Below are 27,662 nucleotides of genomic sequence, written 5' to 3'. Positions count from 1 at the left end.
GTCTCACTCGTGCCACCTGTCAGCAATCCACATCCCGGGAGTGGAGAACTGGGAGGCGGATTTCTTGAGTCGTCAGACTTTTCATCCGGGAGAGTGGGAACTTCATCCGGAGGTCTTTGCCCAAATACTTCGACGTTGGGGCAAACCACAAATAGATCTCATGGCGTCTCGTCAGAACGCCAAACTTCCTCGCTACGGGTCCAGATCCAGGGATCCGGAAGCAGTTATGATAGATGCCTTGACAGCACCATGGACCTTCAGGATGGCTTATGTGTTTCCACCCTTCCCGATGCTTCCTCGATTGATTGCCAGAATCAAACAGGAGAGAGCATCAGTGATTCTAATAGCACCTGCATGGCCACGCAGGACTTGGTATGCAGATCTAGTGGACATGTCATCCTGTCCGCCTTGGTCTCTACCTCTAAGACAGGACCTTCTGATTCAGGGTCCATTCAAATATCAAAACCTAACTTCTCTGAAGCTGACTGCTTGGAAATTGAACGCTTGATCTTATCAAAGCGTGGTTTTTCTGAGTCAGTTATTGATACCTTAATACAGGCTAGGACGCCTGTTACTAGAAGGATTTACCATAAAATATGGCGTAAATACTTATATTGGTGCGAATCCAAAGGTTACTCTTGGAGTAAGGTTAGGATTCCTAGGATATTGTCTTTTCTACAAGAAGGTTTAGATAAGGGTTTATCGGCTAGTTCTTTAAAGGGACAGATCTCAGCTCTGTCCATTTTGTTGCACAAGCGTCTGTCAGAAAATCCAGACGTCCAGGCCTTTTGTCAAGCTTTAGCTAGGATCAAGCCTGTGTTTAAAACTGTTGCTCCACCATGGAGTTTAAACCTGGTTCTTAATGTTTTACAAGGAGTTCCGTTTGAACCCCTTCATTCCATTGACATTAAACTGTTATCTTGGAAAGTTCTATTTTTAATGGCTATTTCTTCGGCTCCGAGAGTCTCTGAGTTATCAGCTCTACATTGTGATTCTCCTTATTTGATTTTTCATTCGGATAAGGTAGTTCTGCGTACAAAACCTGGGTTCTTACCTAAGGTAGTCACTAACAGGAATATCAATCAAGAGATCGTTGTTCCTTCCTTGTGTCCGAATCCTTCTTCAAAGAAGGAACGTCTTCTGCACAATCTGGATGTAGTTCGTGCCCTCAAGTTCTATTTGCAGGCAACTAAGGAATTTCGACAAACGTCTTCCCTGTTTGTCGTGTACTCTGGTCAGAGGAGAGGTCAAAAGGCTTCGGCTACTTCTCTCTCCTTCTGGCTTCGTAGCATAATTCGTTTAGCCTATGAGACTGCTGGACAGCAGCCTCCTGAAAGAATTACAGCTCATTCTACTAGAGCTGTGGCTTCCACTTGGGCCTTTAAGAATGAGGCCTCTGTTGAACAGATTTGCAAGGCTGCAACTTGGTCTTCGCTCCATACTTTTTCCAAATTTTACAAATTTGACACTTTTGCTTCTTCGGAGGCTATTTTTGGGAGAAAGGTTCTTCAGGCAGTGGTTCCTTCTGTATAATGAGCCTGCCTAGCCCTCCCGTCATCCGTGTACTTTTGCTTTGGTATTGGTATCCCAGAAGTAATGATGACCCGTGGACTGATCACACATAACAGAAGAAAACATAATTTATGCTTACCTGATAAATTCCTTTCTTCTGTTGTGTGATCAGTCCACGGCCCGCCCTGTTTTTTTAAGGCAGGCAAATATTTTCTAAATTATACTACAGTCACCTCTTCACCCTTGGTTTCTCCTTTCTCGTTGGTCCTTGGTCGAATGACTGGGAGTGACGTAGAGGGGAGGAGCTATATGCAGCTCTGCTGGGTGAATCCTCTTGCATTTCCTGTTGGGGAGGAGTTATATCCCAGAAGTAATGATGACCCGTGGACTGATCACACAACAGAAGAAAGGAATTTATCAGGTAAGCATAAATTATGTTTTCTACCCTGGCTAAGCGTACAACTATTCCTATTGAGAACAGTTGTGCTTTCAAAGACCCTATGGATAAGAAATTGTAGGGTCTTCTAAAGAAACTGTTTATCAGGGTTTCCTTTTACAACCGACGGCCTGCATTGTACCAGTGACCACTGCGGCGGCCTTCTGGTTTGATGCATTGGAAGAGTCTCTCAAGACTGAGACTCCTTTAGAGGATATTTTTGATAGAATTAAGGCTCTTAAGCTTATTACAGATGCCGCCTTTCAGATTGCCAAATTGGCGGCTAAGAGTGCTGGATTTGCCATTTTAGCGCGTAGAGCGTTATGGTTAAAATCTTGGTCTGCTGATGTGTCATCTAAGTCAAAGCTTTTGGCTATTCCTTTCAAAGGAAAAACCCTATTCAGGCCTGACTTGAAAGAAATAATTTCTGACATCACGGGAGGTAAGGGTCATCTCCTGCCTCAGGATAAAACGGCTAAACTGAGGGGTAAACAAAATTAATTTTCGTTCCTTTCGGAACTTCAAAGGAGTCCCCTCTTCTTACTCTTCTTCCGCTAAACAGGAAGGGACTTTTGCTCAGGCCAAACCCGTCTGGAGCCCCAACCAGGCTTGGAACAAGGGTAAACAACCAAAGAAGCCTGCTGCTGCTACCAAGACTGCATGAAGGGGGGCCCCCGATCCTGGACCGGATCTAGTAGAGGGCAGACTTTCTCTCTTTGCCCAGGCTTGGGTAAGAGATGTTCAGGACCCCTGGGCACTGGAAATCGTGGCCCACGGGTATCAACTGGAATTCAAAAATTCTCTCCCAAGGGGGAGGTTTCTTCTTTCACGATTGTCTGTAGACCAGATAAAAGGAGAGGCGTTCTTATGTTGTGTTAAAGACCTCTCTACTATGGGAGTAATTCGTCCCGTTCCAATACCGGAACAGGGGCAGGGGTTTTATGCAAATCTTTTCGTGGTCCCCAAAAAAGAGGGCACGTTTCGACCTATTCTAAAGTTTCTCAGAGTCCCATCCTTCAAGATGGAGACTATTCGAACAAATCTGACATTGATCCAGGAGGATCAATATATGACTACCGTGGACTTGAAGGATGCATACCTTCATATTCCTATCCACAAGGATCATCATCAGTTCCTAAGGTTTGCCTTTCTGGACAAACATTTTCAGTTTGTGGCTCTTCCCTTCGGGTTGGCCAAAGCACCCAGGATCTTCACGAAGGTTCTAGGGTCACTTCTGGCGGTTCTCAGGCCATGGGGCATTGCAGTGGTGCCTTATCTGGACGATGTTCTGATCCAGGCGTCATCTTACCATCTGACAAAGTCTCATACAGACATGGTTCTGTCCTTTCTGAGGACTCACAGGTGGAAGGTGAATCTAGAAAAGAGTTTAATTCCACAGACAAGGGTTCCCTTCTTGGGAACTCTAATAGACTCCATATCTATGAAAATTTTCTTGACGGAGGTCAGAAAGTTAAAGATTCTAAATACATGCCAAGCTCTTGAGTCCAATCCTCGGCCATCAGTGGCTCAGTGCATGGAGCTAATTGGATTGATGGTGGCGGCAATGGACATCATTCCGTTTGCTCGTTTTCATCTCAGACCACTACAGATGAGCATGCTCCGACAGTGGAATGGAGATTATGCAAATTTGTCTCCTCAGATAGATCTGGATCAGGAGACAAGAGACTCTCTTCTTTGGTGGTTGTCGCAGGATCATCGGTCCCAAGGGACGTGCTTCCGCAGACCCTCATGGGTGATAGTGACAACGGACGCCAGCCTACTAGGTTGGGGTGCAGTCTGGAATTCCCTGAAGGCTCAGGGTGTGTGGACTCCTTCCAATCAATATTCTGGAGTTGAGAGCAATATTCAACACACTTCAGGCGTGGCCTCAGTTGGCTTCGGCCAAATTCATTCGCTTTCATTCAGACAACATCACAACGCTTATATCAATCATCAGGGAGGAACAAGGAGTTCCTTAGCGATGACAGAAGTATCCAAGATAATTCGGTGGGCGGAGGCCCACTTTTGTTATCTGTCAGCGATCTACATCCCAGGAGTGGACAACTGCGAAGCGAACTTTTTAAGCAGACAGACGTTTAATCCGAGGGAGTGGGAACTCCATCCGGAGGTCTTTGCCACTCTGATACTCAGATGGGGCAGACCGGAGTTGGATCTGATGGCATCTCGTCAGAATGCCAAGCTTCTAAGATACGGGTCCAGGTCAAGGGATCCTCAGGCCGAACTGATAGATGCCTTGGCAGTGCCTTGGTCGTTCAATCTAGCTTATGTGTTTCCACCGTTTGCTCTCCTTCCCCGGGTGATTGCTCGGATCAAACGGGAGAGGGCTTCAGTAATTCTAATCTCGCCTGCATGGCCTCACAGGACTTGGTAAGCCGATCTAGTGGACATGTCTTCTCTGCCGCCGTGGAAGCTTCGATTGAGGCAGGACTTTCTCATTCAGGGACCCTTCCAACACCCAAATCTAGTTTCTCTGCAACTGACTGCTTGTAGATTGAATGCTTAATTTTTTTTTTTCTTTCACATATTATTTTCTTCTGTTATGTGTGATCAGTCCACGGGTCATCATTACTTCTGGGATATTATCTGCTCCCCTACAGGAAGTGCAAGAGGATTCACCCAGCAGAGTTGCTATATAGCTCCTCCCCTCTACGTCACCCCCAGTCATTCTCTTGCACCCAAAGACTAGATAGGAGGTGTGAGAGGACTATGGTGATTATACTTAGTTTTTAGAACTTCAATCAAAAGTTTGTTATTTTACAATAGCACCGGAGCGTGTTATTACCTCTCTGGCAGAGTTTGAAGAAGAATCTACCAGAGTTTTTCTTATGATTTTAACCGGAGTAGTTAAGATCATATTGCTGTTTCTCGGCCATCTGAGGGAGGTAAAAACTTCAGATCAGGGGACAGCGGGCAGTTGAATCTGCATTGAGGTATGTAGCAGTTTTTATTTTCTGAATGGAATTGATGAGAAAATCCTGCCATACCGTTATAATGAACATGTATGTATACTCTACACTTTAGTATTCTGGGGATGGTATTTCACCGGAATTACTCTGTAAAAGTACATTAAACCTTTTAATAGGTATTTTTCATGTTAAACGTTTTTGCTGGAATGTAGAATCGTTTGCATTAATGAGGTACTGAGTGAATAAATATTTGGGCATTATTTTTCCACTTGGCAGTTTGTTTGTTTTAATTATGACAGTTTCGTTTCTCTCTCACTGCTGTGTGTGAGAGGGAGGGGCCGTTTTTGGCGCTCTTTGCTACGCATCAAAAATTTCCAGTCAGTTACTCTTGTATTTTCTGCATGATCCGGTTCATCTCTAACAGAACTCAGGGGTCTTCAAACTTCTTTGAAGGGAGGTAGATTCTCTCAGCAGAGCTGTGAGACTTATATAGTGACTGTGATTTAAAACGTTGCTCTGTAATTTTTATGTTTAAAATTTAATTAGTGTTATTTTACTAATGGGAACAAACCTTTGCTAAAAAGTTGTGTTGTTTTTAAAGAGTGATGCTATAACTGTTTTTCAGTTCATTATATTCAACTGTCATTTAATCGTTTAGTGCTTCTTGAGGCACAGTACGTTTTTGTTAAATAAGATTGTAACCGAGTTGCATGTTTATTGCTAGTGTGTTAAACATGTCTGATTCAGAGGAAGATACCTGTGTCATTTGTTCCAATGCCAAGGTGGAGCCCAATAGAAATTTATGTACTAATTGTATTGATGCTACTTTAAATAAAAGCCAATCTGTACAAATTGAACAAATTTCACCAAACAGCGAGGGGAGAGTTATGCCGACTAACTCGCCTCACGTGTCAGTACCTGCATCTCCCGCCCGGGAGGTGCGTGATATTATGGCGCCTAGTACATCTGGGCAGCCATTACAGATAACATTACAAGATATGGCTACTGTTATGACTGAAGTTTTGGCTAAATTACCAGAACTAAGAGGCAAGCGTGATCACTCTGGGGTGAGAACAGAGTGCGCTGATAATTCTAGGGCCATGTCTGATACTGCGTCACAGCTTGCAGAGCATGAGGACGGAGAGCTTCATTCTGTAGGTGACGGTTCTGATCCAAGCAGATTGGATTCAGATATTTCAAATTTTAAATTTAAATTGGAAAACCTCCGTGTATTACTAGGGGAGGTCTTAGCGGCTCTTAACGATTGTAACACTGTTGCAATACCAGAGAAAATGTGTAGGTTGGATAAATACTTTGCGGTACCGGCGAGTACTGACGTTTTTCCTATACCTAAGAGATTAACTGAAATTGTTACTAAGGAGTGGGATAGACCCGGTGTGCCGTTCTCACCCCCTCCAATATTTAGAAAGATGTTTCCAATAGACGCCACCACACGGGACTTATGGCAAACGGTCCCTAAGGTGGAGGGAGCAGTTTCTACTTTAGCTAAGCGCACCACTATCCCGGTGGAGGATAGCTGTGCTTTTTCAGATCCTATGGATAAAAAATTAGAGGGTTACCTTAAGAAAATGTTTGTTCAACAAGGTTTTATATTGCAACCCCTTGCATGCATCGCGCCGATTACGGCTGCGGCAGCATTTTGGATTGAGTCTCTGGAAGAGAACCTTAGTTCAGCTACGCTGGAGCCACCTGTCAGCAATCCACATCCCGGGAGTGGAGAACTGGGAGGCGGATTTCTTGAGTCGCCAGACTTTTCATCCGGGGGAGTGGGAACTTCATCCGGAGGTCTTTGCCCAAATACTTTGACGTTGGGGCAAACCAGAGATAGATCTCATGGCGTCTCGCCAGAACGCCAAACTTCCTCGCTACGGATCCAGATCCAGGGATCCGGGAGCGGTTCTGATAGATGCTTTGACAGCACCTTGGACCTTCAGGATGGCTTATGTGTTTCCACCCTTCCCGCTGCTTCCTCGATTGATTGCCAAAATCAAACAGGAGAGAGCATCAGTGATTCTAATAGCACCTGCATGGCCACGCAGGACTTGGTATGCAGATCTAGTGGACATGTCATCCTGTCCGCCTTGGTCTCTACCTCTAAGACAGGACCTTCTGATACAGGGTCCATTCAAACATCAAAATCTAACTTCTCTGAAGCTGACTGCTTGGAAATTGAACGCTTGATTTTATCAAAACGTGGTTTTTCTGAGTCGGTTATTGATACCCTGATACAGGCTAGGAAGCCTGTTACTAGAAAGATTTACCATAAAATATGGCGTAAATACCTATACTGGTGTGAATCCAAAGGTTAATCTTGGAGTAAGGTTAGGATTCCTAGGATATTGTCCTTTCTACAAGAAGGTTTAGAAAAGGGTTTATCGGCTAGCTCATTAAAGGGACAGATCTCAGCTCTGTCCATCTTGTTACATAAGCGTCTGTCAGAAAATCCAGACGTCCAGGCATTTTGTCAGGCTTTAGCTAGGATCAAGCCTGTGTTTAAAACTGTTGCTCCGCCATGGAGTTTAAACTTAGTTCTTAACGTTTTACAGGGTGTTCCGTTTGAACCCCTTCATTCCATTGATATAAAATTGTTATCTTGGAAAGTTCTATTTTTAATGGCTATTTCCTCGGCTCGAAGAGTCTCTGAATTATCAGCCTTACATTGTGATTCTCCTTATCTGATCTTTCACTCAGACAAGGTAGTTCTGCGTACTAAACCTGGGTTCTTACCTAAGGTAGTCACTAACAGGAATATCAATCAAGAGATTGTTGTTCCATCCTTGTGTCCAAATCCTTCTTCAAAGAAGGAACGTCTTCTACACAATCTGGATGTAGTTCGTGCCCTCAAGTTCTACTTGCAGGCAACTAAGGATTTTCGACAAACGTCTTCCCTGTTTGTCGTGTACTCTGGTCAGAGGAGAGGTCATCAGGCTTCGGCTACCTCTCTCTCTTTCTGGCTTCGTAGCATAATTCGTTTAGCCTATGAGACTGCTGGACAGCAGCCTCCTGAAAGAATTACAGCTCATTCTACTAGAGCTGTGGCTTCCACTTGGGCCTTTAAGAATGAGGCCTCTGTTGAACAGATTTGCAAGGCTGCAACTTGGTCTTCGCTTCATACTTTTTCCAAATTTTACAAATTTGACACTTTTGCTTCTTCGGAGGCGATTTTTGGGAGAAAGGTTCTTCAGGCAGTGGTTCCTTCTGTATAATGAGCCTGCCTATCCCTCCCGTCATCCGTGTACTTTTGCTTTGGTATTGGTATCCCAGAAGTAATGATGACCCGTGGACTGATCACACATAATAGAAGAAAACATAATTTATGCTTACCTGATAAATTCCTTTCTTCTGTTGTGTGATCAGTCCACGGCCCGCCCTGTTTTTTAAGGCAGGTAAATATTTTTTAAATTATAATCCAGTCACCACTACACCCTTGGCTTCTCCTTTCTCGTTGGTCTTTGGTCGAATGACTGGAGGTGACGTAGAGGGGAGGAGCTATATAGCAACTCTGCTGGGTGAATCCTCTTGCACTTCCTGTAGGGGAGCAGATAATATCCCAGAAGTAATGATGACCCGTGGACTGATCACACAACAGAAGAAAGGAATTTATCAGGTAAGCATAAATTATGTTTTTATTAAAGAGGGCAGAACGTGCAGACATTACATAAAATCATATCATATGTTACATACAAAAGATACAACACATCTGGAACATAGAAGTACAGAGTAAAGAGTTGTTATCGTGTTGGTATGATGTAGCATTAGCTGAGGCTATACACTTTTGCTGTTAACCAAGATCAAAGTAGGTGGTGCACGGGCATCTGCACGCATCTGCTGCTCCCAAACATTTTATTTGTTTTAAATCCTAACTTTAATAATATTCTATAGAACTAACTGTCAGGGTGTATATCAAGCTGTATCTGAAGTTTTTGTTTCAACCAGAATTGTATTTTTCCCCAAAATTGCCTAACTTGGGGGCATCCCCATATGTAGTGTAAGAGACTAGGGTTGTCTAGTGCGCATTTGGTGCATTTATTAGAGTATGTGGGGACCCATTTTGCCAGAGCTTTCGGTGTAAGATATGCCCTGTGTAGGAAACGTACTTGGGATTCCCTAAGTGCAGCTGACAAGGTCGCTTTCCTCGTTTTTTCCATACTATTCCTTATCTCCACCCATGTGACCTCTTCTAAGCCCTCTCTGATCCAGCCTGCCTGTATGGACATTTGCAGGTCTGTAAGGCGGTGTAGTAAAAGCGTCTGATAAATCCCAGAGAGTGAGAAGCTACCCATAGTGTATAATGACTGTGTAAGGCGAAAAGAGGAGCCCTCCCAGAAGTCTGTCCTGTCTCTGACCAATGCCCCCACATAGTGGCGAACCTGGAGGAAGGCGTAGAAGTGGGTATTTGGTAAATCACGATCCCTTTGCAAGGCACCGAAGGTCTTAACCATTTTGGTTAGTGGGTCTATTAGGTGTTTGAATTACTTTATCCCTCTTTCCTCCCAAACCCTGAAGGGCAAGGTCTCCGATCCTGCTGGGAAGTCTGGATTTTTCCTAATGGTTAAATAGAATGAGGCATGACAGGTTTTACCCAGGTATTTGTGGGCTAGGTGCCAAGCCTTTAGGGGTCTTTGAACAGCCCATTAAGGCCTAAGGCCCTCAGGGACTTCGAGCCTGCCACATGTGGGAGGTACGCCAGGGAGACATCCCCCAGCACTGCCTGTTCCAAGTCCTGGTGACAGAAATGGTGGGTGCCGACCTGCCAGTCAACCACCAGACGGATTATACAGCCTAAAGTCTGGAAGTGCCAGGCCTCCATTCAGGAAGGTCATGTTGAGTTTATCTCTCGAGATCCGAGACTTTTTCCCCTGCCAGATGAACACTCTAGTTGCAGAGTTTAATATCCGACTTGGTCAGAAGCAGGGGGAGCATAAGAAGAGGGTACAGGATACACGGGAGCACCACCATTTTGAGTAGGGCAATTCTTTCCGACAGTGATAACGACAAAGACCTCCAGCCATTCACTTGGGCTTGTAGTTTAGCACAAATCGGGGTTATATTATCAGTATATAGCCTATTAGGGTTAGCCGATATCTTAATGCCGAGATAGGTAATATCACGTTTGGCCACAGTAAAAGGATAGCTCTCATCCGAGCTCCCTTTTCTGTTGAGCCAGAGGATCTCCGATTTTTGTACATTTACTTTGTACCCTGAGAATAAGCCAAAATCAGTAAGATTATGCATGATGATGGGTAGATGCGTCTGGGGGTCCTGCACAAAGAGGAGCATGTCATCTGCGTATAGTGCCAGGTGTTGCGAGGCTCCTGCTACGTCAATACCAGGAAAATCCTGTTGTAGCTTGATAGCCAAGGGCTCCAACGCTATGTTAAAGAGTAGAGGCGACAGAGGGCACCCCTGTCTCGTACCTCTGTGTAGTTGGAAGTCGGATGAGAAAACATTGTTTATGAGCACATTAGCCGTGGGTGAGTGATAGATTCTTAATAAGGGTGAGGAAGGGGCCCGAGAAATTCGCCTGAGCCATGGTGTTGAATAGGTGACCCCACTCCACTCGGTCGAAGGCCTTCTCCGCGGCCAGTGACAGCAGGAAGGCCTCCGGTCTGTCGACCGCCCCACCGGTCCCCGAAACGGTCCAAAAGTGGTGAACTATCTGCAAGACCCTACGTACATTAACAACTGACGAGCGTGTGTGCATGAAGCCCGTCTGGTCCTCATGAATGATAGTGGGTAAAATAAATTTTAGTCTCTCTGCAAACATTTTGGTAAGGATCTTGTAGTCCGAATTCAGTAGGGAAATTAGTCTGTAAGACTCGGGCAGCGAGCAGTCTTTGCCTGTTTTAGGTATCAGCGTGATGGAAGCCGACAAGAATTCTGGGGCGGGGGTTCTCTCCTGTCTGAAGTAGGTAGCAAACAGGTCAACGAGGGAGGGGGTCACCTGTGGCTTAAGCAGGCGATAGAATTCAATCGGTAGCCCGTCAGGGCCGGGTGCCTTACCCAGTGACATGGTCATAATAGTTCTCTCAACCTCCCCCCTCTCTATGGGGGCATTTCATTTGCTCAGTTGCTCTTTAGAAATTTTTGGAAGCACAATAGACTCCCAGAATCTGTCCTTCACCTCGCTTCCCGTGGAGAGTTCGCTTGCATATAGGGAAGAGTAATAGGAGGCAAAAGCCTCCGCAATCAGTTTGGAATCTCGAAGAACCCCGCCTCTCGTCTTGATTGCCACGATGTGCTTAGAGGAGGTATTTAATTTTACTAGGGTGGCCAAAAGCTTCCCAGATTTGTCCCTGTGTCTGTAATATTTACCTCGGGTCCGAAGGAGTGCCTGCGAGGCTTGGTGCGCAAGAAGCGCGTCGTATTCAGTCTTCACACCAACATACTTCCTATAAGAACCGCTAGAGGGGGTAGTGCAATACTCGCGGTACGCATCTGCCAGGCTGTTCCTCAGCCTTTCGATCCCTTTCAGGGATTGTTTCTTTCTGCGGGCCAGGTACGCAATGATATTGCCTGAGAGGACTGCTTTGGCTGTCGTCCAGAAAAGTTCTGGCGTAGCCAGATGCTGGATATTGTTTGCTCTATAATCATCCCAGCAATGCACCAAATAGGCTTGGAATTCCTGGGATGTTACCAGATATTTTGGAAAGCGTAGGGTGCGTCTATTGCACTCTCTAGGGGTGACATCAAGAAAGAGTGCTATGGGGGCATGATCAGAGACTACGACCTCTCCAATTTTTGTATCAATGACTTGAGTGACCAAGGAGTTTGAGATCATGAAGAGGTCAATACGTGACATTGAGGGTGTAGCTCGGGATATGCAGGTATAGTCTCTGCTATCAGGGTTAAGCTGTCGCCAAATGTCTAGTAAATCCAGGGTCCCACCCAGACCTGCAAAAACCTCTTTCTCAAATCTATCCGACGCCCTTGGCAGTTTCCTCGCTGTGCTTCTATTGGGGTCTTTGAGCCTGTCGCAGTGAGGGTTTGGGGCCAGATTAAAATCCCCTCCCAGTATGATGTGAGTGCCTAAAAAAGATGTAAGTGTAGTCGGCAAGGAATCCCAAAATTTCCTGTCCCTTTGGTTCGGGGCGTAAATATTACACAAAGTGTAGTTGTTATCCGCTGTGCGAATCTGTACAATAATGTATCTACCCTCAATGTCCTCAAGGACGTCGAGAACCTCATAATCTAGCTGCTTGCCAAAAAGTATAGCCACCCCTCTACTAGCTGTCCTATATGAGGCGTATTCCACTCTGCCCACCCAGTCAGTCCTTAATTTGTTGTGCTCGGCATCTGAGAGGTGAGTCTCTTGTAGAAACACGATCTCTGCGCGTTTTTTCCTAAGGTGGGTTAAAATCGTCTTCCTTTTAATAGGGGAATGGATTCCCCCTATGTTCCAGGAATATAAATTAAATCTTATCTGCTGTTAAGGATCTAAATGTAGGAAACGCACTTGGAGCAAATGGGGCTGCACAGTACATTCGGCTATGTAAGAAGGGAGAGGTAGGGCCAGGATAATGAAGGGGGAAGATTGTAGGTGAAAGAAGAGAAGGAGGGATGGGAGCGGGGAGAGAGAAAAAACCCCCCAAAAAACCCCCACCACCTCTTTCTGGAACCTCCATGGCATGAGTACAGGCTCCCGGTTCAGCCCTACATCACGCCCCTTCCCCACCAGGCCTCGCCAACTGGACATAGTCCGTCGCTGTGCTGTAAGAAAACTCACATTTGTCGCTGAAATCCATTCTAATACATCTTCTATATCAAAACCAATAGAAAAAAGTAATGTGTTGTGACAAATATATCTCCGTTTATGTTTGCATTTGGATAAAAACAGTTCCCAAGTAACAACTCTAACAGTAAACTCAAAACCATTTTTATAAAACTGTATGAGATAACTTCCTGGCCGGTCCTCAGTATCTCTCACCTGGGACCAGCCCTGGGTCCCGCCCACCCCAATCCCAGTTGTTAACCGGGGCAGGAAGGTCCCAACCAGAACAAGGATATTCCCTAGCAAGAACATCAGTGGGCCTAAAACTAACTGGTTCGGTGTCAATACCAATCCAGCCATTGTGCTAAGATGGACATTGTATAATTAAACAGGCTTGGTTATTGTATTCTAGCCTTGTCTGGCTGTCTCAACCCTCCTCACCCCTCATTCGTCTCTGTGGGCTGCATGTGGGGCTGCGGACAGGGGGCTCATAATTGTCAAGAAACTCCTGGGCAGCAGCTGGGGACTCAAAGAATTTGGGGCCCCTATGAGTAACCACTTTAAGCCTGGCGGGGTACAAAAGGTAGGCCTGTCTGCCCTCTTTGTGAAGTTGGGAGCAGAGAGGAGAGAATTCCCTGCAGCGTCTCATAAGGTCCGCAGAGAAGTCCTGAAACAAGAGTAATATTGCATTCTCAAACATCAGCTCGCCCAGTTTCCTGTACGCTCTCAGGATGGCAGTTTTGGTCTGAAAATGCAAGAACCTAATCATTATGGGACGGGGTTGTGTTATGTTCTGTCTATCCCTATCTGGACCTACTCTGTGTGCTCTTTCCACCCCTCCAATAGTGTCTTTAGTGGGTAAATTTAGCAGCCGTGGCAACGTGTTTTCCACAAAGAGGATTAACTCGGATTGTTTGATGGATTCTTGGAGGCCGAGGAGGAGCACGTTGTTGCACCTCGATCTATTTTCTAGATCATCTATTTTCAATTGGAGGGTTGTTGCTAGTTTCTCAAGTTGTTCTATCTTACTGTTGTGGGTGGCATTGGGATCCTCTAGGTTGGAAATTCTGCCCTCTGCCTCGCCCATCCTGGTCGAGAACTGTTTAACCTCACCCGCAAGGGTGTCTACCCCCCATTGAAGGTTATCAATTTTAGGCATGAAGAGCATAGTAATTTTGTTTTACAATGGGATGGGTATCTATGTGTTCTACCTCTGATGAGATTTCAGAGCTAGGGCCATGGGTGGCCTGGTCATTTGCAGCCCTATGGCGGCGGTCATTGGCTTTATTACGGCTCGCCATTGGTGTGTTAGTTAAAAATTTCTCCATAAACCCATAAAATGTCAGGGGCAATTGTGTTATAGTGAAAAAAAGAAAAACCAGATTGGGCGAATATGTCAAGCTAGGATGATACAGGAGTATAAACTCTATGCATATAAATGGTGGTATAGAAAGTAGGCTGTTAACATGTGCAAATAACCAAAATATGAAGCCCACGTAAACAGATCAATGTATAGCCACCTGTCTCAAGCGTCAAGTTTTTATACGGCCACCAGAGCCACCCCCCTAGCTGTCTAGTGCAAGGGGGAAAAATATGGTTAATTGCAGTTATTGACAGTATTGAGTATCATACAATAAACCACCCTCAAGGAAACATGTGCATGATTTTCAGCTAGGAATACACAACAACTTCGTCCCGGTTGTGACACACTACGTGGGCCACAAAACTCAGAGGAGCAAGCAGTAGGGGGTTCCACAGTTCTGCACCAGATGTATATAGGTGAGGATTAGCAGCAGAGACACTGCAGACTGGTAGTAGTACAAGGCAGAACAGTTCACCAGAGAGATGTTAAAATATGTCCCCTCCTTAATCCTTGCCCCAAATGGAGTCAGTGATGGCAGGAACTGGCTATTGCATAATGAAAGTCCCTTTTTCTGCCAGACAAGGCCGCACCACCTCCAGGGGACTGGGCTAACCTTTTGAGCTGCTCCACAGTATAGAAAAGGCCTGGTTTTAGAATGACTTGGGGCCGGTGCACCTTAGATGCTCAGTGTGCTTTAAGATAAAGTGCTGCAACCAGGGTCCTAGGCAGCTGTACCGCAGTATGTTCCGGTAGCTCCCCCCTTTAGCAGTGTCCCCACTGTGTGATGTCCCCCTTAAAGGGACAGTCAAGGCCAAAAAAAACTTTTATTTTTCAAATAGGACATGTAATTTTAAACAACTTTCCAATTTACTTTTATCAACAATTTTGCTTTGTTCTCTTGGTATTCTAGTTGAGAGCAAACCTAGGAAGGCTCATATGATAATTTCTAAGCCCTTGAAGGCCGCCTCTAATCACATGCTTTTGTATTTGCTTTTCACAACAGGGGAGAGTAGTTCAGGTAAACCATATAGATAACATTGTAATCATGCCCGTGGGTTGTGGCAGACACTGCACTAATTGGCTAAACTGCAAGTCAATAGATAATAACTAAAAGTCATGTGATTAGGGGCGGTCAGAAGGTGCTTAGATACAAGATAGTCACAGCAGTAAAAAGTGTATTAATATAACAGTGTTGGTTATGCAAAACTGGGGAATGGGTAATAAAGGGATTATCTATCTTTTTAAGCAACAAAAATTCTGGTGTTGACTGTCCCTTTAAGTCACTGTGTCCAAGCTTGAGTCCACACAGCGGAATGGTTGTGGTCTATGGGGCAATAAAGTGTAGAAAGGTGGATTCTTACAGGAGTAACAAGAAATGATCTTACCCCTTGCAACTCCTTCGTAACTCTGCCCGAGTCCGTTATGTAGGGGGGGCCCTCCTGAGTGCAGCCGTAGATTTTCGCGCCAAGTGGTGGTCACTCTGCAAACGATCCACCGGAGTACGCAGCCTCTCACCAAACCAGGCTGGTTAGGCTGGTACGTGTCGGATGTCGCTCGGGTGTTCCTCCGAATGTCGGCCTGAAATCAGGCACTCCACTGTGTTCCCCGTGTTGCGGCTGTGTGAGGAGGATGCAGGCCACGTGGGGCAAGATGGCGGCTGTCGGGCAAAGGAAGAGTACCTCCCGTCTGAGGCGATCCCGCTGCTAGCCGATGTCCGCAGGTCCCAAATGTCGCGTTGGGTTCAAGTGGGTGAGCAGCAGCTAAGCCCTGTGCTTTGCTTCGTCAGCTGTAAGTGCAGTGGGCTCCGGTGGTGGAGCGATGTACCACTCTCTTGAAAAAGGCAGAAGGGATCCTCTGTAATATGTCCCTTCCCCTCCGGGCAGCTGGATCTGCCAAGGATCTTTTCGTTGGGCTCCGGGTTGGTAATAGGGTCGGCAGGAGACAATGTTGGGGTAAAATAAAGTAATTAAAGTCACTTTGAAACAGTATTTGAACAAGATTTGTGCGGAGCTCCGTTTGTCTGCTGCCAACCCTGGAGCCCTCCCACCGGAACTTGAACACTTAATTTTATCTAAGCGGGGGTTCTCCGATTCGGTCATTGATACTTTGATTCAGGCACGTAAGCCTGTTACTAGAAAGATGTACCATAAGATATGGCGTAAATATCTTTATTGGTGCGAATCCAAGGGCTACTCATGGAGTAGAGTTAGGATTCCCAGGATTTTGTCTTTTCTCCAAGAGGGATTGGAGAAGGGGGTTATCAGCAAGTTCCTTAAAGGGACAAATTTCTGCATTGTCGATTTTACTATACAAACGTTTGGCAGATGTTCCAGACGTTCAGTCTTTTTGTCAGGCTCTGACCAGAATCAAGCCTGTGTTTAGACCAATTGCTCCACCCTGGAGTTTGAATTTAGTTCTTAATGTTCTTCAAGGGGTTCCGTTTGAACCCATGCATTCCATAGATATTAAGTTGTTATCTTGGAAAGTTTTATTTTTGGTTGCTATTTCTTCTGCTTGTAGAGTTTCTGAGCTTTCAGCGTTACAATGTGACTCGCCTTATCTTATCTTCCATTCTGATAAGGTGGTTTTACGTACCAAACCTGGTTTCCTTCCTAAGGTTGTTTCTAATAAGAATATTAATCAGGAAATTGTTGTTCCTTCATTATGTCCTAATCCTTTGTCTAAGAAGGAGCGTCTGTTGCATAACTTGGACGTGGTCCGTACCCTGAAGTTTTACTTGCAGGCGACTAAAGAATTCCTTCAATCATCTTCATTATTTTTTTTTTTCTGGAAAGCGTAGGGGCCAGAAAGCTACGGCTACCTCTTTCTTCTTGGCTGAAGATTATCATCCATCTGGCGTATGAGACTGCTGGACAGCAGCCTCCTGAAAGACTTACGGCTCATTCCACTAGGGCTGTGGCTTCCTCGTGGGCATTTAAAAACGATGCTTCTTTTGAACAGATTTGCAAGGCTGCAACTTGGTCGTCTCTTCACACTTTTTCCAAATGTAATACTTTTGCTTCTTCTGAACCTGGTTTTGGGAGAAAGGTTCTTCAAGCAGTGGTGCCTTCCGTTTAGGTTCCTGTCTTGTCCCTCCCTTTCATCCGTGTCCTGTAGCTTTGGTATTGTATCCCACAAGTAAGGATGAAATCCGTGGACTCGTCATATCTTGTAAAAGAAAAGGAAATTTATGCTTACCTGATAAATTTATTTCTTTTACGATATGACGAGTCCACGGCCGACCCTGTCATTTCTAAGACAGGTATTTATTTTTTGTTAAACTTCAGTCACCTCTGCATCTTTGGCTTTTCCTTTCTCTTCCTAACTTCGGTCGAATGACTGGAGGGGGAGGGGAAGGGAGGAGCTATATATACAGCTCTGCTGTGGTGCTCTTTGCCACTTCCTGCTAGCAGGAGGTTAAATCCCACAAGTAAGGATGAAATCTGTGGACTCGTCATATCGTAAAAGAAATAAATTTATCAGGTAAGCATAAATTTCCTTTTTAATGCAATTTTACTGCAATATAAATATAGTTTGTATGCTTGCCGTGGGTGCTGGGTTACTTATGCTTCGAGCTGCCCATATGTATGTGGCAGTATTTTCTGTGTAGCAATAGCAGATGGTCCAGTCAATGGTATGCCATACCTCTACCTGCTTGCATAGAGAAGCATGTTCCGGCGTATAGGTTTAATATCTTCTTTGTATACATGTAATGTTTCTTCTACTTTGTAAGAAATTAAAGTGATACTGAACCCAATTTCCTCCTTAAGATAGAGAGAGTCCACAGCTTCATTCCTTGCTGTTGGGAAATACAACACCTGGCCACCAGGAGGAGGCAAATACAACCCAGCCAAAGACTTAAATATCCCTCCCACTTCCTCATTACCCCAGTCATTTTTTGCCTTTCGTCACGTTAGGAGGTGATAGAGAAGTGTCAGAAGATTTGGAGAGTCCTGAATAAGGGTACCTGCCCTTCGCGATAGGACTGGAGTTTTAAGTTAACAGCTCCTAAGAAATCGGTGTTGATGAGTTTCACTGCCTGCTTTCTCTCACTCAAGACCATGTCAGGAGCACTGCTATAAGACTGTCACACTTGAAAGACTGTGTTCTGTTCCACAGCATGGATCCTGGAGGTAAGATTGTTTTTATTTTTAAACATAAAACGCTATAGCAGGGTCACAGTGTGGCTCCTTTATACCTTGATAAGATCAAGGGTTAATATCCTCTGAAGGGGGTTTATTTTACATTTGGGGTTAATTAATCAGTGTTTTAATTATTTGCATGCTGCTTTGTGTGACTTTTTTCCTGGGCTGATAGACTGTATGTTTTTGGCTAGAACAAACGGGTTTCACTTTCGTTTTTGAAAGTGTTGCACAGCTCCTATTACTTGCTGTACTTGTAATAACAAGGGAAGTACTGTCTTTCACTCCATGTGACCGGGTGTGGTCTATGTTCATTTCCTCCTTTCCGGCTGAGATTTAAACCTGAGGAGAGCGTTTCCTCTGTTAACTGTCTGGGTCTAGTAGGTGGTGAGTGCCTCAGCCATTGGGAGTATAAAGGTGCAGTTTTCTATAATAAAAAAAGTTTTTATTTTTGTCCTTCTGTGGGTATAACCTGAGCTCTGGAGGACTCTTGACATGTTAGAAGGTATTCCTTCTGTACTAAATCATACCTGTTTATATTGTGAGGAGGCCGTGGTTTTCCCGCACACTAAATTATGTTCCACATGCCTTAACACAGTTATAAAGTCTAAGAAGGGAGACAAGCCTGCCAAGGCTCTTAGTCCCTCTGAACCGTCTATCTCTCAGGACTTGGCGTCCCGTGAGATTACTACCCTTGCTACATTATCCACTCCACATGCAGTTCCCCATCTAATCCTCCATCTGGAGGGGGCCTTCTTCCTGTGGACTTTGTCGCGCAGTTTCAAACGGCGGTGTCTGCGACCCTCAGTACATTACCTCGCTCTAACAAACGCAAGAGAAAGGTTAAACATAGTTCTCCTGACCCGGAGTCATCTAAATATTTATCGGATTTAGCTATTATGTCCCAGTTATCCGATGATGAGTTAACCTCTGTAGCTTCAGAGGGTGAACTTTCTTGGTCGGAGTCCTTAGCGTCCAAACCTCCTGCTGTGGAGGAACCGTCCTTTAGATTTAAAATTGAGCACTTGCTTTTTTTATTAAAGGAGGTTCTGTCTACGTTAGAGCTTCCAGAGTCCGGCTGCCTGAAGAACCTATGGTACCTAAATTTAGACAGGGTTTACGAAGGCAAGAAAGTTCTTTTGACTTTTCCTGTGCCGGTTAAGATGGTGAAAATTTTTAAGAACGAATGAGAAAGAATTGGTTCTTCCTTTTCCCCCTCGTCTACTTTTAAAAAGTTGTTCCCAGACTCTCAACTGGATTTATGGTGCTCCATTCCTTTGGTGAATGGTGCTATCTTTACGCTTGATAAACTTACTACTATACCTCTTGAGGATAGTTCTTCGTTCAGAGAGCCGATGGATAAGAAAATAGAAACCTTTTTGTTTCAACCGGCGGTTGCCGGAGTGGCTACCTACTGGTGCCACTCTTTGTCGGAACTCATTGAGGTGGAGTCTCCCCTCAAGGATATTCAAGACAGAATTAAAGTTTTGAGAATTGCTAATTTTTATCTGTGTTGCGCACATGCAAATTATTCGCCTCTGGCTTTGCGGTCCTAGCCCGCCAGGCGCTCTGGTTGAAGTCTTATTCTGCGGATATGACTTCTAAGTCCAGACTCCTTTCTCTTCCCTTCAAGGGAAAGATTTTATTTGGTCCAGGCCTGGACTCCATTATTTCTACGGTTACCGAAGGCAAGGGTGCCTTCCTACCACAAGATAAGAAGAACAAGTCTAAGGTATGACAATCTTTTAATTTTCGTTCTGACAAATCCCAACGACAACAATCCTCCACCAAGCCCGAATACCCCAAGAGTACATTGGAAGCCGGCTCAGTCCTTGAATAAATCCAAGCAGAATAAGAAGCCTTTTACCAGGTTCCGTATTAGACCTTTACAACTATGCATGCTGAGGCAGTGAAACGGCAATCATTCAGATCTGTCTCAATAGATTGTTTTAGACAGCCGGTCAAGAGAATCACACTCTTGGTGGCTCTGTCCAGATCATCTGTCCCGAGGGACATGTTTAAGACCATCCTGGGAGATTGTGACTACGGACGCAAGCGTATCCAGATGGGGAACTGTTTGGGGTGCCAGGAAGGCACAGGGGTTGTGGACTCAGGAGCCAATCCTCCATCCCAATCAATATTTTGGAAATACGGGCAATCTTCAAAGTCTTGAAGGCTTGGCCACTTCTGGGTTTGTTGGCTTACATCAACCATCAGGGGGGAACGAGAAGTTCCTTGGCGATTGAAGGAAGTATCTCAGATTCTGGAGTGTACGGAGGCCCACAGCTGTTTGCTGCCAGCGATCCACATTCCGAGTGTGGACAACTTGGATGCGGATTTTCTCAGCAGGCAATCCTTCCATCCAGGGGAATGGTCTCTCCATCCCGAAGTGTTTGCAGAGATATGCAGCAAGTGGGGGACACCGGAGATAGATCTCATGGCGTCCCATCTCAATACCAAGCTACCTAGGTACGGGTCGAGGTTGAGTGATCCCCAAGCGGATATAATAGATGCACTAGCAGTGCCATGGAGGTTCAAACTCATATCTTTTTTCTCCATTACCGCTTCTTCCACGAGTGGTGGCCCGCATCAAGCAGGAGCGGGTATCAGTAATCCTGATTGCTCCGTTGTGGCAGTGAAGAACGTGGTTAGCGGATCTAGTGGGGATGTCCTCGTGGAAGTTACCTTGTTGCAGAGACCTGCTAATACAAGGTCAATGCGTGGAAATTGAACGCAGGTTTCTCGGAGAGTGTCATTGATACTGTTATTCAAACTCATAAACCAGTTACTCGGCGTATCTACCACAAGGGGTGGAGGACCTACTTATTCTGGTGTGAATAGAGTTGTTTTTTTCTGGCACAAAGTTGAGGTTGCCAGGATCTTATCTTTTCTCCAGAATGGGTTGGAGAAGGGCCTTTCTGCTAGTTCCCTGAGGGGACATATTTCGGCCCTGTCTGTTTTATTTCACAAGAGACTGGCTGAGCTTCCAGACGTGCAGTCCTTTAAGACTCTGATTAGGATCAGACCTGTGTTTAGATCTGGGGCTCCTCCTTGGAGCCTAAATCATCTTCTTCAGGCTTTGCAACAGATTCCCTTGACAGTAAATTGTTATCTTGGAAGGTTCTCTTTTTATTGGCTATTGCCTCTGCGCAGATTTTCTGAGATCTCTGCTTTGCAATGTGAGCCCCCTTATCTGATTTTTCATGCAGATAAGGCAGTTTTACGTACTGAATTAGGTTTTCTTCCTAAGGTTGTGTCAGATTGTAACATTAATCAGGAGATTGTGGTTCCTTCCTTGTGTCCTAATCCCCCTTCATCGAAGGAACGCTTACTTCACAATTTGGATGTGGTTCGCGCGTTACTAAGGAGTTTAGCCAATCATTCTCTTTGTTTGTTGTCTATTCAGGGAACTGTAAGGGGCAGAAGGTACTTCAACTTCCCTATCTCTTTGGTTAAGGAGTGTCATCCACTTAGCTTACGAGACAGCAGGACCTTGTCCTCCTGAGAGGATAACGGCTCATTCCACTAGAGCAGTGGCTTCCTCTTGGGCCTTTAAGAACGAGGCCTCTATGGATCAGATTTGTAAGGCAGCTACCTGGTCCTCCTTACATACTTTTTCAATTTTTTTTACAAGTTTGATGTTTTTGCTTCGGCTGAAGCAGCTTTCGAAAAAAAAGTTTTGCAGGCTGTGGTGCCCTCAGAATAGCGTCCGCCTCTTCCTTTTTCTTCCCTCCCATTATTCATTCAGTGTTCTCTGGAGCTTGGGTATAGTTTTCCCAACATTAAGGAATGAAGCCGTGGACTCTTCCTATCTTAGGAAGGAAAACATAATTTATGCTTACAAGATAAATGCCTTTCCTTCTGGATAGGGAGAGTCCACTGCCCCCGCACGTTTTCTTGTCTATGGGTAGTCCCCTATTATTTTATTTTTCTGGAACCATTTATACCCTAATGTTTCTCCTAGTTTTCCTTGTTCCCTCGGCAGAATAGCTGGGGTAATGAGGAAGTAGGAGGGATATTTTAAGCCTTTGGCTGGGGTGTCTTTCCCTGGTGGTCAGGTGTTGTATTTCCCAACATTAAGGAATGAAGCAGTGGACTCTACCTATCCGAAAGGAAAGGAATTTATCTGGTAAGCATAAATTATGTTTTTATTCTTTTGTGATTCAGATAGAGCATACCATTTTAAGCACGTTTCTTATTTACTTCTGTTATCAAATTTTCTTTGTTCTCTCGGTATCTTTATTTGAAAAAACAGGAAAGTAAGCTTACGAGCCTGCCCATCTTTGGTTCAGCACCTGGGTAGCGATTGCAGATTGGTGACTACATTTAGGAAGTGTCCAGCAAAGATCTTACCACAACGATTCTAAAATATACTGATGATCTTGCAAGGAAGCAGATTAAACTGATACATTAGTCCACAGTCAACACTTTCTAGTAAACCGCTTCTTAAAAAATTCCTCCATAAAACAGCTTCCATGTTTCAGTTTGAGAGCTGGTTTCATATCCTGACAGGGAAGTTGGAGATTAATTTTGTATTACCAACTTCGAGCTCTAGTAGTGCTGGGATTGTATCTTTGGTGCACAGCTTATGTATTCATCTCCAAACAAAATAAAGCTTACTGCCACCAGGCATTGTAGATGAGTCATCAAATCGGCTAGTCTCAGGAAGCAATGTTAACACTCCACACCTCCTCTTCTCCTCAAAGCAAGATAAACGTTCTAATAGAAGCCCTTCCAATATATTTAGAATCTGTTCTTCCATAGTTTCCATACATACTGTTTATCTTTAGGGAACTTTTAAGCTGCTTACCTCCTATTAAGTCTTCCGTGGATGTAAAACAAGTTATAGAACTGTCAACTCAGGATAGTCTAGACCACACACAACTTCAATTTAAGCTTAGATGACTTCACCATCTACTAATATTCGGTGGTTTATCAGCAGTCTACACTCATCTGATATTGCGACCATTCAAGGTGCTGCCCAGAGACGATGACCAATGAACAAGCTTTTTGATGAGTGGCCAATAGACACAGGCTTACAGATGAGGGACCAGGAGACAGTCTTGCTAAAGAGAGGCACAGAAACACTGCTGAGAGGCTTAGCACACATGCTTGCTGCAGAGATGCCAAGACTTGCTTCTGATAGACAAATAAACACTGGCTTGCCGCATATAGACCAGGAGACACCAGCTGTTGTGGACAGGCCCAAAGACACAGGCAAAGACTTGAAGAGAAAGGCTTGTTGCTGAAAGGCCCAAAGACACATGCATACTGTAGAAAGGCTTGCTGCTGAGAGGCCAGAAGACCCTGGCTTGCTGAAGTGAGGCCAGCAATTACTGGCTTGCTGCTGAGGGTCATAATACAGACTGCAGCTGCAGAGGATCAGACAGGAGTAGGTACTACTCCCAAAAACATTGAGAACATGCTTAAAGGGACATGAAACCCAAAATTATTGTTTTATGATTGAGATAGAGAATACAATTTTAAACAAGTTTCCAATTTACTTCTATTATTTAATTTGCTTCCTTCTCTTGTTATCCTTTGCTGAAAGGTTTATCTATGTAAGCTCAGGAGCAGCAAAGAACCTAGGTTCTAGCTGCTGATTGGTGGCTGCAGATATAGAACGATTATCATTGGCTCACCCATGTGTTCAGTTAAAAACCAGTAGTGAATTGCTGCTCCTTCAACAAATGATACCAAGAGAATGAAACAAATTAGATAATAGAAGTAAATTAGAAAGGTGTTTAAAATTGTATTCTCTATCTGAATCATGAAAGAAAGTTTTGGGGTTTCATGTCCCTTTAAAGTGACGGTAAACGCTCCCGTTCATAAAAAGATCTGGAATGTTAGCGATATTCTTCATGCCACTTTAAATCTGAAAACTTTCAGCAGTGTGCTTACACTACTAAGCAGAATACAAAAAGCTACTTAAAGTGATGGAAAACTCTCCCTAACAGATCTGGAACGTTAGCAATATTTTAGATGGAGTTTCATTCTTTGATTGTTACGAAGATGCGCTATAACTTACTTTTTAATATAGATATGAAATTCAAATACCGCGCCACTTCAAAAGTCAATTTTTCTGTGAGTTAATGGTTTGAATTATTCTAACAATCAGAGCTCTAGCTACAACAAAAGTTCCTTAAAGGGCCAGAAAACCCACCAAATAATGTTATATAATTCTGCACATAGTGCAGAATTATATAACATTAACTTAGCGCCAGCTTTCTAAAGCAAAGGATTGCACAGATATTTTCCTACAAAAAATTAATTTTACAGAACGCCGCTTCTGGCTCTACTGTCTGTTCCCCCCCCCAAGCGCATCGCACCATTAAACTGACTATAGTTTAATGACCAGAGCAGGAGCAAGCTACATTCAGTTTAATGTCACGATTGGGTTGCACTGTGACTAGACAGCGTGCCCGATGCGCTTAGGAAAAAAAACAGACCCGCTCAGTAGAGCCAGGAGCGTCGTTATGTAAAATTCATTTTTGTAGGAAAATATCTGTGTAATCCTTTGCTTTAGAAAGCTGGCACTAAGCTAATGTTATATGATTCTGCACTAGGTGCAGCATTATATATCATCATTTGGTGGGTTTACTGGCCCTTTAAGGTGAGAGCGCTGATTGGAGAACAGTTCAAACCTTTAGCTCAAGGAAAATTGACTTTTAATAAATCATTTTGGGACTTAAAATTATTATCTCTGGTTTTGAATCCTTTTGGACCTTTTGCTATCTTAATATAACGGTGACATTCAGAGCAACATCATGTTACTGTTTAGCGGAGCCTTAGATTGCTGTTACCATTTCAGATCTCCAGAATCAGGAAGCAGATTCCTCAAGAGTAGGGCTGAGTTGCTTTAGTGGAATTTTGCCTTTTTCTACTTGTTTGTCCAGACTCTGGAGATCATCTGTTTGCTTTTAGACATCCAGTTTCTCTTAGGCTTTCTAACAGGCCAGGTTTTCATGATATCTGAGCTAGAGCACAGGTGAAATAATCAGCTGGTCAGTAACCATGGTTACTAACATGCTTTTACTCATCAGTTGATTATTTCACCTGTGCTCTAGTTTAGATATCGTGAAAATATGGCCTGTTAAAGGTGCTTGAGGACTGGAGTTTAGAAACACTGTCTTAAGGAACATTAAACACTTTGATATGGTAATAATATAAAATGATTGTATATTAAAAAAAAAAAACGCTGCAATATATTTTCATTATTTATTTTGTCCCCTTTTCAGTTCCTGTTAGAAATTGAAGTGCAGAACACTTATATTCCACACAGCCATTGGCTGCTCACTCTCTAGTGACCTATTTATTTATAATGGTCTCTAATTGGCCACAGCAGGGAAGGTAACTTAAGTTACAATATGGCATCTATCATTGTTTTATAGACACTAAAACTTTAAATTTATTCTGTCAATATTTAAACTGCTAATAAAAATTTTAAAAAATACATCTACATGTTGTTATTCTCAGACTAATCTTTTATTTGCTTCATTCTATTTAGCATTGATTTAGTGTTTAATTTGATTCAGTGGTTCATCACTTTTAATAGTAAGTGCACTTATACAGTAAATAAATAAAATGACATAATATGAAGGGATGATAACACTTATAGTTACATATTACTTAAGGTTACAAGTCTAATTAGGGGGTTTCTTTCTCATTTTATGCTAATATATATCTTGAATTAACCTTCTTATTTTATAATTGTAAACCATATCCTCAAACAGATTTAAGAGTTCATTGAGTTCAATAATGACAATTCAACTGATTTATTTTGTGGCCATCAGTCATCAAGTTCACTTATTCTGTCGTCGTTCAATTCTATTCAAAAGAACAAAGTAACGGGGGACAGAGTGTTCTTAAAGGGACATAGTAGTAAAAAATTGAAATGTGCATTTTTTTTTTAACAGAATCAATTTTGCAAAATACTAGTAACTGCTTCTAGCAAAAGCTCTCTCTGTTTCAGGTGGTCCTGACATATACTCCATTTACCCTCATTCAAACACTGCTGCACCAGCTCCGAAACCAAGCAGTGGCATGTATTGTATCAGTGGTGACTTAATGCACATTATACAAGCCCCTTCTGACAGACTAACTAGTTGTGCCATTTCAATGCTGGTGTAGCTGTAACTGATATCTTTTTTTACCCCAAGCTAATCATGGGTGCCCCCTACTAGCCGTACCTAAAATTTAGCTTGATGCGTTGGGATACTTTCTAGGCCTTGCAATTTTGAAATATATTTGTGTATGTATGTGTGTGTGTGTGTGTGTGTGTGTATAATTATATCTATATATCACTATGGTTTACCAGAGGAAAAAAGTTACTAATCCGCTCAATATATAAATCGGTGGTTGACAAATCTGTTTAAAATTTAGGAGCCAGTAAGAATATTTAGTATTTAATTTAGTTGTATTTGTATATAGATATATGGGGAATAACCCTAAAAGTTATAAGCCAGGGGTAAAATTCCAGGAGCCAATGGCTCTTGAGTTTGTCAAGCCCTAAGATAGATAGCTATAGATGTGTGTGTTCTTCCCTTTAATAACAGGATCATTTTTAAGATGTATGGAATTTATACAAATGTTAATTGAGTGTGAAAAATCAGATTTTTTTTTATTTATTTATCTATTTTTACTTATTTTTGTGACATAAATGCTTCACTAATTGTGTTTGCAAAACATCATTCTATATCCATGTGTTCTAAGGAGACCTTCAAAATATTGGTGAAGAGCAGCCTCTGGTGGCTCCAGCTAGAACTGCACCAGATTTTCTTTCCTTTTTCTGAACACATGTAAAATAAAGGTTAGATTGTTTGTTTTTTCCCCCCATAATCACATACACATAGTATCTAATTAAATGAGATATATATAAAAAAAAATATGCTCTTTTATCCCTGCCAAAGAAGCTGACAGTAATTCATTTAAAATGCCTTCCCATTTAGTAATTCAGCTATGTGTTTGATTTGCAGACTTTTCCTGAGCACCTTGACTCTTGCGGTTTCAGCTGGGGCTGTTTTGCTTCTACCGTTCTCTATAGTCAGCAATGAAATCCTTTTGTCTTTTCCAAAAAGCTACTATATCCAGTGGTTGAATGGTTCACTTATTCATGGTAAGTGTTTGATTTTTTTCCCTTATTTTTTTAAATGTAATTTAAAATATACAGCTTTCTTTATAGGGACACTGTACTCAATTTTTTTCTGATTCAGATAGAACATGCAATTTTAAGCAACTTTCTAATTTACTCCTATTATCAATTTTTCTTCGTTCTCTTGCTATCTTTATTTGAAAAAGAAGGCATCTAAGCTTTTTTTGGGTTCAGTACTCTGGACAGCAGTTTTTGATTGGTGGATGAATTTATCCACCAATCAGCAAGGACAACCCAGGTTGTTCACAAAAAATGGGCCGGCATCTAAACTTACATTCTTGCATTTCAAATAAAGATACCAAGAGAATGAAGACAATTTGATAATAGGAGTAAATTAGAAAGTTGCTTAAAATTTCATGCTCAATATGAATCACAAAAGAAAAAAAATGAGTACAGTGT

The 27,662-nt window shown here is 43.3% G+C and overlaps 1 protein-coding gene across 3 annotated transcripts in view; it reads left to right on the top strand.

The window, feature by feature from the left end:
- LMBR1 (limb development membrane protein 1) overlaps positions 1-27,662 on the top strand; it is a 777,013-nt gene that overhangs the window by 150,083 nt on the left and 599,268 nt on the right. For all 3 annotated transcript variants that reach the window (XM_053713821.1, XM_053713820.1, XM_053713822.1), the window contains exon 4: positions 27,088-27,227. In XM_053713821.1, the coding sequence (XP_053569796.1) occupies positions 27,088-27,227 (140 nt within the window). The remainder of the gene's footprint in view (positions 1-27,087; positions 27,228-27,662) is intronic.

This window comes from Bombina bombina, chromosome 5 (assembly GCF_027579735.1).
Source record: "Bombina bombina isolate aBomBom1 chromosome 5, aBomBom1.pri, whole genome shotgun sequence".
In the NCBI taxonomy this organism is placed as follows: domain Eukaryota; kingdom Metazoa; phylum Chordata; class Amphibia; order Anura; family Bombinatoridae; genus Bombina; species Bombina bombina.
The sequence above is the reverse complement of the archived record's forward strand: the minus strand, read 5'-3'. Positions and strand labels throughout refer to the sequence as shown.